We start from the raw sequence: 14696 nt of genomic DNA, 5'->3' as shown, positions 1-14696 counted from the left end.
GAAACTTCTATTTACTTTCAACAAAACGAAATCTGCACATCTGAGATGGAAGAAAATAGGTGTGTAATGACATTGTTGCTGCTTCTTCCCCATGAGATCAAATAGATTATAGTTGTTCAAATTATCACCTGCCTATTGCTTGTAGGGAGGGGTTGCTGCCTAGTTTGTTACTTAAAGTTGGCATGGAATTCAGAACTATAGATGATGCAGCCGGGGCGTGAGGAGATAGGGTGCAGCCTTACGGCCAAGCTCCGCCACCGCCACCGCCAGCCCCGGCCCGGGGGGGGCGAGAGGGGCGGCCGCCCCGGGCCCCCGAGACCGAGGGGCCCCTCCTATATGCATGTACTCCTGTATACGTATGATACAAGTACACAATACTACAACATCAATCGAACGAGCACACGAACACTGCGAGTGCGAGATTCCACATCAAAATGAATCTCTCTCTCTCACTCCCCCTTGTTTATTGACCTCTGCACCCATTAGCAGCCTGCTAGTGCTAGCTAATCCACCTAAAAATCTGCTAGCGTGCTAAGGCGGCCAGTCGATTGGACATTGGTTAGAGATTGGTCAGGCCAATCTTAGTGGAAGTTTTATGGGCGCGGATACTTAAACTGTGAACTAGGTAATTGTGTCAGATGAGTTTCATGGTGATGAAACTCTCCTCACATCTCATGAAATTCTATCCTTTTCTTTCCTTGCTATGTCAGCAAAATTAATAATATTTAATGTCATCAAACTCTTCATGACACTCCCATTGAGACCGGCCTTATAGGTCGAAGATACCGGGATACGAGAGTTGTAATGGGTGATATAAATATTTTATTGACTTGATTAACTTTGTAGCTTTGCACTAGATTTTTATTACTAAATATTTTTTAAAAAAATAAGCACGGTGAAATTATCTAGAAAAGATGCATTAGATTAGTAGAAAGTGAGCAGATAGTGGGGGATGAGTTCTAAAATCACCAAAAGAGACACCAACAAGATTAAAATAATAGAAGCACTTAAAAAATCCAGATGACCGCTAATATTAACACAAATGATCACGGTATTGCCAAAAATTAACATAAACGATAACAATATGCATCTTTAGTGTTTACTAATAAATACTTTATTATATATATAGATAATAATATTGTCAATCTTAGTGTAAGAGCCCCCGAATTTTAAGTTCGCCCCGGGCCCCGAAAATCTCAGGACCGGCCCTGGCCACTGCCAATCCCAGGCGGGGAACGTGGGCAGCAGCAGTTCAGCTTGCCCCCGGGGCGAAGAAGCCTGAGAAGAGCTCAATCTGCATCGAGGAGACGAGAAAGACGATGGTCGATGGATGGTGAAGGGGAATAGGCGAGTTCGTACTGTGGGCTTAGATGGGCCTCTCTGATTGCCTACTGCGCAGCCTGTGAGAGGAGTTTTGACGCGCTGCTGTTAGATCGCAGTGGGACGGCCCAGATGAGTTGACTGCCGGCTGCAATCGAAGTCCACGACTGCAGGTGATCTGAATCCGGCAGTTGTGCTATAAAAGGCAAGCCAGACCGCTTGGAGGTTGCATACGAGCGAGGGTATTCTAATTTACGGGCGACCGTACGAAAGGTTCCGTAGGATCGATTTCCGACCAAATTTTTTTGCCCCTTTTTAGTATTAGTATTTTTTGTCGTTTTGTGATAAAAAAAATTTATAGAAAATTTTCAAGAAAAATATTTTGAAGAGAGAAAAGGAAAAAATTTGATGAGAAAAAGTTTGAATCAGAAAAATTTCAGAATAATTCAAAAAAATTTGAAGAAGAAGTTTTGCATCCAAATCTAAATTAAAAGAAGTTTGGGAAAATTTTTAAGAAAAATATTTTGAAGAGAGAGAAAAAAAAATTGATGAGAAAAACTTTTAAACAGAAAAGTTTGAGAATAATTGGAAAAAATTTGAAGAAAAACATTTACATCCAAATCTAAACTTAAAAGCAAATTTGGGAAAAAAAGTTTTTTAAAAAAATCTGCATAAAAAATCAAAAACAAAAAATACTCAGCGGAGCTCGCGGCCGCCGCCAGGGGCGAGCGCCCGGGGCAAGGTTCTCGTAGCCGCCGCCACGCCTCATCTGGAAGCCCGCCGCAGCCGCCGTGCCGCTCCCCGCTTCTGTGCCGCGCCTCTCCGCCGCGCTGCTCCCCAAGGGCGCGGAGCCCGCTGCCGCGCCGCGCCTCCATGCCGCCACCCCACCGCGCCGCTCGCCGGGTGGAGGCTCGGCCTGTCGAGATCTAGAGTAAAGAAAAAGAGAGAGAAGACAGAGGGAAAGGGACGGGGAGAGAGAGAATCGCTAGGGGAGAAGCCGAGGAGGCGATATATTAATTCACGTGCTTGTGGGCCCGGGCGTCGCCCGTGAGTTGGCATGCGTCCGACCAACCGCAGAAACAGTATTGGCATACGCACAGCAGCTTCAAGGGCCTAGTAAAATACGGTAACCGAAGATTCGGTCGGGGAACTCTCCATCTATTCCCGAATTTGCCAAATTTTACTGTATTTTCTTCTAATTTCATTTTTTCTGTGAATTACGGTATATATGATATACGGTTTCGATCGGTATAGAATTTTTTTTGTTTCTACTTTCATCCTGTATATAGGCAATGGGATATCAAATAGATGTTTCTGTCAAAACTGCACATAACGTGTTAATGTCAAAACTGCACATAACAGGTGCTACTGGGCACTTGATCGCCATAGCAATTCTCAATGCACCGAATGAAAACAATCTTAGGGACCAAATGACATAATATATTTCGTGGAAATCACTAACATTAAATGCCGCCACGAGAAAGGATCCTAGCCGTTGACTCTCGCGAGTCAGGTGGGCATAATTAACCAAGAATTGAAAACCGAACAAAATAACCGAAACTGAAAAATTGATTCTTTATTTGGGTTCAGAAATCATGAAATCAAAATAACAAAAAAAAGGTTGATTCCTACTCTCGAGTAATTGAATTAACTGAAAGAACCGAATTACATAAACCTTACATTTTATAAGAATATTGTAGTTTATATATGATGTATCTACTTCAATTGCTATGTATTTTTTTACTATATCGTTATTATTCCCTTATCAATTATTATTCTCTAAAATAGAGGTATTGTTTAAATTTGCTATAGAATATGTATGCTTTTATTGTTATGCTAGCTTTTGGTAAAAAATTCGGTTAGTTCGGTTAGAATCGAAACCGAATCGAAATAACCAGAACCGAAACACACAGTTCTAGAATTTCTTCAAACAGATCTATTTCTATTTTTTTAGAACCAAATTTTTTCAGAAATTGTGGAATCGAACCGAACGAAGAATGGGATGCCCTGACTCACGAGAATGTATTTTTTTTTGGAGCCGGTGTCTTCCAATTAAGTTCGCGAAATTTTTTGGATTTTGGTACTGTAGCATTTTATTTTTGTTTGGTAATTAATGTCTAATTATAATCTAATGAGATTCATGACCTAATGAGATTTAAAAGATTCGTCTCATCGTTTACAGTTAAACTGTATAATTAGTTATTTTTTTAACTACATTTAATAGTCCATGCATATGTCCAAAGATTCGATGTCATGCGTAATGTAGAATTTTTTTTGAAAACTAAACATGGCTAAGGCCCTATTTGGTTCCGAATAAGTCACTTACTTATAAAATGAAAAGTGCAAAAAATAACTTATTTTGTCAAACAGTACTAACTTATTAAGTCCAATCGGGATTCCCTGACTTGCTGAAGGCAAGTCAAGGAACACTGTTCCCGTGACTTTTGAGCCGTCTGCTACAGTGTTCTGTATTAAGCCAGAGAAGTTGGATCGTATTAAGTTGAATCACGATAGGGAGCACTGTTCATCCAGACTCAGAACACTGTTCTTCTTTGTGACTTCGCCTCATGAAGTCGGAGAAGTTGGATCGTATTAAGTCATGGGACTTATGCTTAAAACTTATAAGTCACTCCATATTCCCTTTTCTATGTGGGACCCACACTTAAAATCATAATAGAAGGAGGGAAGGTGGAGTAAAACAGGATCTTTAGTGAGCTTATAAGTCACCTACAATTAAATAATCCTGACTTATAAGTCACTGATTTTTAATCATCTGCTAATTCATAACTTATGCAAACCGAACACGGCCTAAAAGGAAGAGATCGGCTTATCTTCCTCCCAACTCCTGATCCCCTCGCCGCCTCGTCTCCTCCCACACACACCAGACACCACACCTGACACGCGAGAGCTGCTTCACTCAACTCTCCACTCCACTCCGAGCCGCGGCCATGCAGCTCGCCACCACCGCCGCGGCCGCGGCCGCAGCCGCCTCCGCCGCGCGCCCCCACGGCCCCTTCTCACCCCCTCCGGCGGTATCAGTCTCCGTCTCGTGGGCCAGCCCCTCGCTCGCCTCCACCTCCCGCTCCCTCTCCACGTCCTCCTCCGCCTCCACCTCGCGGCGCCGACGGCGGTGGCTCCCCGTCGCCTCGGCCGCCGTGGAGCCCCGCGAGGCCGCGGCTGGGGGCGGCGACTCCGTCCGCGTCACCGAGACGCCGCAGCCTGGGTCCAGTGTGAGCCCCCGCCTTCATTGCCCTTTCAATTGCGATCGCTTGTGTGAATCGGAGGGCCAGTTCGAGCTTAGTTTGCTTGTCTCGCAGTTTGGCGCTACGGGGCCTGCTGGGGTAGTTTGAGTAACAGAGGAAAGTTTGTGCTTTGATTTTTTACGTCCGCCTGTGTGATTCTTCGCAGGTTAAGTTCAGCGTGGAGGTGCCTACCTCGATCATTCAGGAGTGTTACCAATTAACGCTGCAGGAGTACGCAAAGCGCTTCAAGGTACCATTCCTCTGCAAACGCTTACACCCGAATCAGATTTCGGAATACATCATTGCCCACAAGGTTGATTGTGTCACAAAGTTTACAACGCTCAGTAAGGTGTTAGGCGTTACGTACTTACGTCAAAGGTAACAGGTACAGGTTCTGGCGTTCTGCAGTCATGTCTGAATTTGGGTGGTCATGCTTGACGCGCTACTTAGTACACTGACATATAGTCTTTTATTTTTGTGGGTTTGCGGTCAGATGTTCAATTCAGCCTGGTTTTATACTTTTATCCATGTACGGAGCACTTTCGAATTGGAAATGGTCAACTCAAAAAAAAAACAGCATTATAAAGTGGGGGAGAGATATACCTGCATTGTTTCTCCAATGAAGAAGGATGATGTCTGTCACTTCTGTGTGATATTGTATATTCTACACTCTGTTCTGATGTCCCTGTTTTTGCTTCTTATCAGGTTCCTGGATTTCGGCCTGGGAAGATCATTCCAGAGAACCTTCTTATAAACTATGTAGGACCACAACATGTACAGGACGCCACAATTGAAGCTATCCTAAAGCATACACTTCCTCAAGCATTATCCTCCGTATGAACTTAAAGTCCTATTTTTGGGAAGCACTACTCTGATATGTATCATGATGAACTCTTGGTTTCGAAACACTCATGACAAGCAAAAACCTATATTTTTGTTGTATCATCACACATATGATGGATTTGTGCTAAACAGACAAAATGACATCATGTACACTGAACAGACAAAATGACAAGTTCATCTGCTGACAACACTACTTAATATTTAGTCAGAAATTCGTTATGCTACTTTTTCTGTTCTCCAGACACCTCTGGATGTCTTCAGCAATCTAAATCTCTTGCTGAACCATGATTTTTCCTTCCTTGCTATTGAGAGATAACGTGTGCTATGTTCTTCCTCCTACATGTATCCAGCTAATGTCTTTCTTGTATTGGTTTTAGGTAGAGAACAAGGCATTAGAAGATTCTGTTCGCATTCTGACTCAGTTTGATGATATGAGAAGTTCTTTCACACTCAATGATGTGTTTAGGTAGACTGTACTCTGTACTGTCATCTAGATGTCCTACTTATTTCATTTTTAAAGCTTGTTTAGAGAAAAATGACTGTTTCCAAGAAATTAGTTCTATGGTAATACATTGCCATGTGCTTTTGAGGTCATATCTTTTTTGTTAATGTGATCAGGTATGATGTTGCTGTGGATGTTGCCCCTGAAGTCCGATGGTTATCAGAAGACAAATATAAGAACCTCAAAGTCATCGTTGAAATAGATGAAGCTGTTGATGCAGAAAAGGCAGCAGAAAAAGAGCTCCAGCGTCGTCATAAAGCACTGGGCTTACTTAGAATAGTGGCTGACAGAGGCCTCCAGGTAACCCAGTAGTTACTCTAGTGTGAAATAAACTAATGACAACTTTAGTATCAGTTAGTTATAAGTAATTAGACATCTTATTTTCTTCTCGAAGCGAATCCCAAGCCCACACGACTTGCTTGAAACTAGGCATGAGGCAGTTTCAGCCAGCTACAGTTTTATTTCCGTTTCTGTGTGTTTATCTCTTGCTTTTTTTATCCCATAAGGTTTCTATTGTTATATTCCATTAAAATTCGTGTTAAATACTTGCAACACCTGCCAGTATAGGCAATACAGTTGAGGACTGGTAGACCTGTGACTGCCTAGCTCTCAATGGAAATGTGAGCCCTGGTTGTTCTGCCTGTACCAAACAGATACAGCACCCTCCTGGCATTTCACCAATCAATTATTTCTAGAAATATTAAATTTCCTTTGGTTTTTGGTCTATATTGGATTCGTACTCCTTTCTGGCATAAATCCATTTGTTCAGCTGTAGAGTCGAGGAGGGGAGGGGTTCACCCCTTGCCCTTCAGATGTTTTAGTTTGAAAAACTACTTGCTTCAACAAAGTTGGAATGCTTAATTGACTGTACTGTCATGGTTATCTAACAGCATACATTTTCTGGATATATATAGATTGTTGATCTGGTGGTACTAGATATATTTGCAGAAAGTATTAACAGTGATGGATCTAAAGGTGAAAAAATTTCGTCTGCTGAGAGTACAGGTATGCCAATTTTTCACACATCTGACTTCCATGTTATTTTTGATGAAGAGAATAATGGTTTGTATTCCTCTAAATCCTAGAAGGGTGGGATATATAGATCATATACATAGGCATCTAGATGGGCCTTTATACATAGGCTCACATATACACCAACACCCCCCGCAGTTTGAACTACCGGCGCAGCGGTGTTCAAGACTGGACAACAAGAAAGCCAACACCCCCCGCAGTCTGAACTACCGGCACAGCGGTGTTCAAGACTGGACAAGAAGAGAGTACAAAGAGCAAATATCCTCCCGCAGCCACAACTAGCCACCGGCTACGTTGAGGCTGGAGCGAAACTCCGAGAAGGTCGAGGAGGGCAGCCCCTTGGTGAAATGTCAGCAAACTAGGAGGTAGTCGGGACATGGAGTACCCGAACATCGCCGATGGCGACTCTGTCGCGCACGAAGTGTAGGTCGATCTCCACATGCCTCGTCCGCTGATGCTGGACGGGGTTGGTGGAGAGATACACGGCGCTGACATTGTCGCAGTAGACGAGCGTGCTCTTGGCGAGCGGACTGTGGAGCTCCGCCAAGAGCTGTCGTAGCCAGGACGCCTCCGCTACGCCGTTAGCGACAGCCCGGTACTCCGCCTCAGCACTGGAGCGGGAGACAACCGGCTGCCGCTTGGACGACCAGGAGACCAGGTTGCCGCCCAGAAAGACGGCGTAACCGGAAGTGGAGCGACGAGTGTCCGGGAAGCCAGCCCAGTCAGCATCGGTGTAGACCACCAGCTCAGCAGAGGACGAGTGGTGAAGCACCAGGTCGAGGTCAACAGTGCCACGGACGTAGCGGAGGAGACGCTTCAGCGCAGCAAGGTGTGACTCACGGGGATCATGCATATGGAGACAGACCTGCTGAACAGCGTAGGTGAGGTCTGGCCTGGTGAAGGTGAGGTACTGCAAAGCACCGGCCAGACCCCGGTAGGCAGTAGGATCAGCCACCGGATCACCCAGATCAGCAGACAGATTCGCCTGAGTGTCGACAGGAGTGGAGCAGGGCTTACAATCAGTCATCCCAGCCCGCTCCAGAATATCAAGTGTGTACTGCCGCTGGTGAAGGAGAAGACCAGACGGGCGAGACTCAACAGTGACGCCCAAGAAGTGGTGGAGCTGATCCAGATCCTTCATAGCAAACTCCTGCTGCAGAGAGGAGATGACACACTGAAGCAACTGCTGACTGGAGGCAGTGAGCACAATGTCATCGACATAGAGCAGCAGATATGCAGTCTCAGCCCCAAGGCGGTAGATAAAGAGAGACGTGTCAGACTTGACCTCGGTGAACCCCAATGTCAGCAAGAACGTGGCGAACCGAGAGTACCAAGTCCGAGGAACCTGCTTCAGACCATAGAAAGATTTGTTGAGCCGGCAGAACATATCCGGACGACTCGAGTCCACAAATCCCGCTGCTGAGAGCAGTAGATAGTCTCTGACAGAGTGCCGTGAAGAAATGCATTCACGTCCAGCTGGTGCACAGGCCAAGAGCGCGAGAGCGCAAGCGAGAGGACCGTGCGCACAGTAGCAGGCTTCACCACTAGGTGAAGGTCTCATCATAGTCCACACCAGGCCGCTGAGTGAACCCCCGGAGAACCCAGCGAGCCTTGTAGCGCTCCAGTGTGCCATCAGCCCAACGCTTATGCGTCCAGATCCACTTGCCAGTCACATTGCAACCAGACCGACGCGGCTCGAGGTCCCACATCTGGTTGGCAAGAAGAGCCGCGTACTCCTCTTCCATTGCGCGACGCCAGTGAGGATCCGCCAAGGCGTCGCGGACAGAGGAGGGTACCGGAGAGATCCGCGGCTCTCCCTCGGTGGCGGAGAGAGTCGCGGCCTGAGACGCCGTTCGCCGATTCACAATGGGATGGATATGCCGAGGATCCCGATGGACGACTGGCGGGTGGTACACCGCCGGCTCGGCTAGAGGGAGCCGGTGGAGTCGGCGGCGGCGGCGGCTCCAATAGGCGTCGCAGGAGCCTCCGGAGCAGGAGGCGGCGCCGGTGTCGGCACCGAACGATGCCGGTACACCTGCACCGGCTGAGCGTACCGCGCAGGTGCAGGGAAAGGCACCAGGGCCGCGCCTGGCGCAGTAGGAGACGCCGGGTCCGCGCGCGGCACGACCGGAGGTCCAGGGGCCGCGCGTGGCGCGACCGCGGGCACAGGGGTCGTGCTCGGCGCAACAGGGATCACCGGAAGCGGTGCCGGTGTACCGGGAAAACCTGCAGGGAAATGACAGACAGATAACGGTGGCTGAACCACTGGGTCAGTCGAAAACAGTGAATTCAACTCGGGGTCAGGAGAAGGTGTGGAGGAGTAGGGGAAATCCGACTCGTCAAAGACGGCGTGTCGGGAGATCAGAACGCGACGAGAGGTGAGGTCAAAGCATCGGTACCTCTTATGGTCAGGGGAGTACCCAAGGAACACACAACGAGTCGAGCGGGGCGGCAGCTTGTGAGAAGCGGTGGCGGAGGTGTTAGGGGAACACGCACACCCGAAGACCCGAATGTGGTCGTAGCGAGGAGGGGTTCCAAAAAGAGCGTGGTGTGGAGTGGGAGCAGGAGAAGCAGTGGACGGAAGACGGTTAAGCAAGTAGGTGGCGGTGTGGAGGCTCTCAGCCCAGAAGCGCAAGGGCAGAGAGGCCTGGATCAGAAGGGTGCGCACGACGTCGTTCGTCGTGCGAATCATCCGCTCAGCCTTGCCGTTCTGAGGAGAGGTATACGGACAAGACATACGCAGCTGAACACCCCGAGAGAGGAAGAAGGAACGGGAGGTGGAGTTATCGAACTCACGCCCATTGTCGCACTGGACGGCCTTAACGGTGAGGCCGAACTGAGTGGACACCCAGGCAAATAAGTGGAGGAGGGTGGGGAAGGTCTCAGACTTGGCACGCAAAGAAAAAGTCTAAGAGTAATGAGAGAAATCATCCACCACGACCAGATAATATTTATAACCAGACATGCTGAGTACAGGAGATGTCCACAGGTCACAGTGAATAAGATCAAAAGCATGCGAAGAAGAAGAAGAAAAAGGAAGTCTAACATGACGACCTAACTGGCACGCATGACAAAGGTGCTCAGCATGAGCCCTAGTACATGGAACATCGGTACTACGACTGAGCTGAACCAAAACGTCGCGGCCGAGGTGTCCAAGCCGGCGGTGCCAGGTGGTGGAAGAAGGCGTCACGGCAAAAGCAGCAGACGAAGAGGAAGAAGCCGAAGGCGGAGCAGCAGAAGCAGTAAGTCGAAGAGTGTAAAGGGCCCCGGGCTGTCACATCGGAGGAGCGAACGCCGGGAAGCCGAATCCTTCACAGTAAGACCAGAAGAGTCAAATTCGATAGAACAGGAGTTGTCAGCAGTAAACTGGCGAATGGAAAGAAGGTTGTGAACCATCTGAGGAGCAACAAGAACATTAGGAAGACGAGGAGCTGAACCCACGGCGGTGACAGGAAGGCAAGATCCATCACCAATCATGATGGAAGAAGGACAAGAGGGGTGTGGGGTTCGGACGGAAGAGAGGATACCGGCATCAGGAGTGGTGTGGAAGGAGGCACCCGAGTCGGCGATCCACTCAATGCTGACCGACGGCGTCAATCCCATGGTGCTGAAAGACTGCGCCAGAGCGGCCTGGTCCCACCCCCCAGGCCAGGTCGGCTGCTGGCTGGGCTAAGCGGGCGGGGTCCAGGACGGCGCAAAGAGGGAGCAGCACCGGTGAACATGGCCGCCGGTTGGAGCTGAGGACGAGGCCCCCCTCCCGGACCTTGGAACGGCCACATCGAGATGCGCCCTGACTATGGGTTGCTGAAGGATGGCCAGGGCGTACCTCCAGGGGCAGGAGTGGGAGCCGGAGCCGCAATCGGCACGCCCCGACGGCCCCCACCGGTACCGGTACCCCCAGGAGCAGGGCCACCAATACCACCACCACCGGTCTGCCCGGCGGGAGCAGCACCAAGGAGCGAGGTGGCAGGAGCGGCGGAGGAGCAGCGAGGAGCGCGGTGGGGGTGGGCGAGGAGGATCCGGGCGCGAGACCCCTGGTGATCTCCTCGAGGGCGAGGTCGTCCCGGACCTGCAGGAAGGAGGGGAAGGGCCTCTGGCGGGTGATCCAGGTCTTCAGGTGGTCGTAGGTGCTGCTCAGGCCCCGCAGGACATTGAGCACCAAGACCCGATCGGACACCGGACACCCGAGGTCGTGAAGAGCATCGGTCATGCCCTTCATCCTCCGGCAGAACTCACCAACGGAGAGGTCCCCCTGCTCGAAGGTGCGGAAGGTGGCGTCGAGCTGGAGGGCGCGGAACTCGGCGTTGCCGAGGAACTGCCCCTCGAGCGCCACCCAGGCCTGTCGCGCGGTGCCGCCGTGGGTCCTGACGAGGTCCTGAAGATCTAGGGAGATGGTCCCGAAGATCCAGGACAGGGCGATGCTGTCGAGGCGCAGCCACACCACGTCCTGCGTCTCGATCGGCGAGTCGACGAGGACGTAGTCATCGAGGGCGTAGCGGCGGAGGGCAGGGGCGAAGCTACGTTCACCTACCATGGTGCACTTGCACCAGGGTAAAGAAAATACTACCACTAACCAAATTCAAATTCACCATGTATTTTTATAAAATTTCACGTGTCCCTTAAGCAGTGCACCATGGTCAATTTTTAGCTAGCTTCGCCCCTGGCGGAGGGCGAGCAGAACCTGGTCCCGCCAGCATCCGTAGGAGGACGTGGGGTCGAGGAGGACGGTGACCAGGGCCCGGATGTTCTGGACGCCGGCGGCCTGGAGGTGGAGCTGGGCGACAATGGGGTCGGTCGGGTCGTACTGGAGTCCAGATCCAGCGGGCGGGGCCTGGTGGGAGGAGGAGGCGTCGTGCTCGGGGACGACAGGCTATGTTGCCCGGATACGCGGATACGGATACCGGTACGTGATACGGGGATACTCCGATACGCCATTTTTCCAAAAATAAGGATACGGGGATACTCCAATATATATAAAAAATAAAAATAAATAAAAGTTTCAGGAACTAGAATGTGAGAAAATAGAAGTTTCAGGGACTATAATGCGTCATAAACTCATATATTCATATGTTCTATAATTATTAGAAAAGGGAAGGGACAAATGAAAAAAACCAACCTTATCTTACCTGTTCGTCTGTTCCACGAATGGAGTCATCTTCTTCCCCAACCTCCAGCACTCTCTCTCTCTTTCTCTGTGTAGCGGCCAACTCCGGCGACCGCGGCTCCTCTCCCTCTCCGGAGGCCGCGGCTCATCCTCTCCCTCTCTAGCGGCCGTGCGGGCCGTCCAGAGGCGCGCTCCGGCGGCCGTGGCGGCCCGCCAGCGGCGAGCTCCAGCAGCACAGCACCACCCTAAATAGTGCTTTAACAGATGTGCGGGCCTCTGTCTGGACAGGCCGCGCAGCTGCTGGAGCAGTAGGAGGCACGGACGGGTGGGCGGGCGGAGGTGACGGCAAGGGAGCAACGAGCGATGGGGAAGGAGCAGGAGGAGGCACGGGCAGGTGGCCGGGCGGCGGTGACGGCAAGGGGGCGATGAGCAGCGGGGAAGGAGTAGGAGGAGGCGTGGGCGGGTGGCCGAGCGGCGGTGACAGCAAGGGAGCCGTGCGAGGCTGCTGCGGGCCTGCGGCTGCGCGAGTGGGGATGAGAGGGTGGCACAGCTGAATGGAGGACCTTTATACGAAGCGATTGAGTGGTGTTGTTAGGGTTTGAAGGTATCGGACAGGTATCCACAGGTATCCCATGAGTATCCGATTTATTTTTATTATTTGAAAATACCTAAATAGTCCGATACTTACGGGATACGTATCCGGGAGTATCCGTGGAGTACGGGTATCCGATACCGGTACGTGAGTTTTGCGAAGTATCCGCGTATCATAGACGACAGGCAGCTGGCTGGCTGAGACGCGGAGGAAGTGCTCCGCCTTGGTGACCCGGATAGCGAGGGCGTCGGCCGTGGCGCGCTCGCGCTCCCACGCGAGGGCCGCCACGCGGACCCGCTCCTGGGCTGCCGAAGCCTCCGACTTGGCGGCGAGGAGGGCCGCGGCGAGAGCGGCGTCGGCCTACTGCCCACGGAGAGCGGCGTCGGCCTACTGCCCACGGAGAGCGGCGGCGGCGAGCGGTGCATCTGCGGGGGGCATCCCGAGGCCAGACCACGCGGGATCGGCGGCGACGGCGGCCTGCTTGCCCGCAGCGACCGCGGCGCGGTGGGCCGCAGCGGCGGCAGCGGCGGCGACGGGATCGGAGTCCGGCTGCAGGGGACCCTGCGCAGGCCCCGTGCCCCCAGCGCCCGCGGCGGTGGCCGGGTCGTGCTGCAGGGGCGGCAGCGGCGCCTGTAGGGCCGGCACGGCGCCTGCAGGGCCCTGGTGGCGGCGCCAGAGGCCCCCGTGGCCCCTGCACCCCGGCGCGCGCGGCCCCTGCCGGATCGAGCTGCAGCAGGGGCGGCGGCAGCCCAGGCAGAGGCGGCGCTCGGCGCTGGGGAGGAGGAGGGAAGGGGGGAAGGAGGAGGAGGGAGGAGGCGCCAGCGGCCGGCGGCGGCGGCGGCTGGGAGGGGAGGAGGGAGGAGAGAGAGATCCCTAACCTTAGGCTAATGATACCATGGTGGAGAGAATAATGGCTTGTATTCCTCCAAACCCTAGAAGGGTGGGATATATAGATTCTATACATGGGCTCACATATACACCAACAATTTTCATAACTTCAGCTTTAAGACTTACCCCTAAATAAATGAGTGACATTCGAATGCTGCATATTAAGACTATCTTGCCTAAAAGTAATGCTGTCATGCCATACTTGTTGTCTCTCGTTAATTTTGTTTCCCTTTAACTTGTGTAGTAATGTGACTGACTATTAATTTGTCCTCGTAGCTTTCTTTGTGTAACAGTTAGTATGCTAACTGAGAGATTGTTTTGCATTTATTGATGTTTGAAATCACAGTGTGATATTACATACATACTACGATTTCCAGGTTTCCACTTGGACACTGAGGAAAATAATAACCTTGTTCCTGGATTTCTTGGTTCGTTAATTGGGATTCGTCCTGGTGAGACTAGATCGTTTCCTATTCAGTTCCCAGAGTCATTTGAGCAAGAAAGCCTACGAGGTGTTCGTGCACAATTCACTGTGAGTGTTACTTCTAAAAGAGCATACTTAAAGATTCTTGTAGTTCAATTATTGTCACTGATCACATCACGTTGTGCTTGTATAATACCCTCAGTTCTAATCAATATAGCTGTTACCCACTGTATTGTATAGGTTGTCTGTAAAGAGCTCTTCTGTAGAGAACTGCCAGAAATGGATGATTGGCTTGCTGGAAAGCTCCTTCCAGGATGCAATACCATAGCTGAGGTTTGTATTCTGTTGGTGTAATTACTTACTACTTGGTTTGAAATCAACTTGTCTCCTTTTTTGGAAGTTGATGCAATTTGATCCTAGTGTATCTATTCAAATATTATCTGTGAACTGTAAACAGCTTATAGTCATTGGTTTATTATCTCTGTTGTCTTGGTGATGAGCCCTCCTGCGTATTGCAGGTTCGAGAACGCATATTGGAAAGATGTAAAGAAGTGGAGAAAACAGCTATAGAACAAGCAACAGATAACGCAATCCTTGATCAGCTGGGAAAGGTGATGCTTACTTCTGAAACAGCCTTTCAATTCTCGAACTTTGGTGCTGATGGATGATCATTCACATGATATGCTTTGTTCAATTATTTAGCTTTTTTGCACCTCCCGTCTAAGGTCCTAGAAGTTTGTCCTAATTTC

At 50.4% G+C, this 14696-nt stretch overlaps 1 protein-coding gene across 2 annotated transcripts in view; it reads left to right on the top strand.

The window, feature by feature from the left end:
• The first annotated feature begins 4169 nt into the window (after positions 1-4169).
• The window catches only part of LOC120703291 (trigger factor-like protein TIG, Chloroplastic), a 32317-nt gene continuing 21790 nt past the window's right edge, over positions 4170-14696 (top strand). For both annotated transcript variants that reach the window (XR_005686861.1, XM_039987316.1), the window contains exons 1-9: positions 4170-4550; positions 4729-4812; positions 5268-5396; positions 5783-5871; positions 6024-6207; positions 6822-6912; positions 13901-14055; positions 14188-14280; positions 14466-14558. Coding sequence is in view for 1 of the 2 variants with exons in the window: in XM_039987316.1 (XP_039843250.1) it covers positions 4269-4550; positions 4729-4812; positions 5268-5396; positions 5783-5871; positions 6024-6207; positions 6822-6912; positions 13901-14055; positions 14188-14280; positions 14466-14558 (1200 nt within the window). In the remaining variant the exon portion in view is untranslated. The remainder of the gene's footprint in view (positions 4551-4728; positions 4813-5267; positions 5397-5782; positions 5872-6023; positions 6208-6821; positions 6913-13900; positions 14056-14187; positions 14281-14465; positions 14559-14696) is intronic.

Source organism: Panicum virgatum, chromosome 4K (genome assembly GCF_016808335.1).
Source record: "Panicum virgatum strain AP13 chromosome 4K, P.virgatum_v5, whole genome shotgun sequence".
In the NCBI taxonomy this organism is placed as follows: domain Eukaryota; kingdom Viridiplantae; phylum Streptophyta; class Magnoliopsida; order Poales; family Poaceae; genus Panicum; species Panicum virgatum.
Note: the sequence above shows the minus strand (reverse complement) of the source record. Positions and strands in the feature narration are given on the sequence as shown.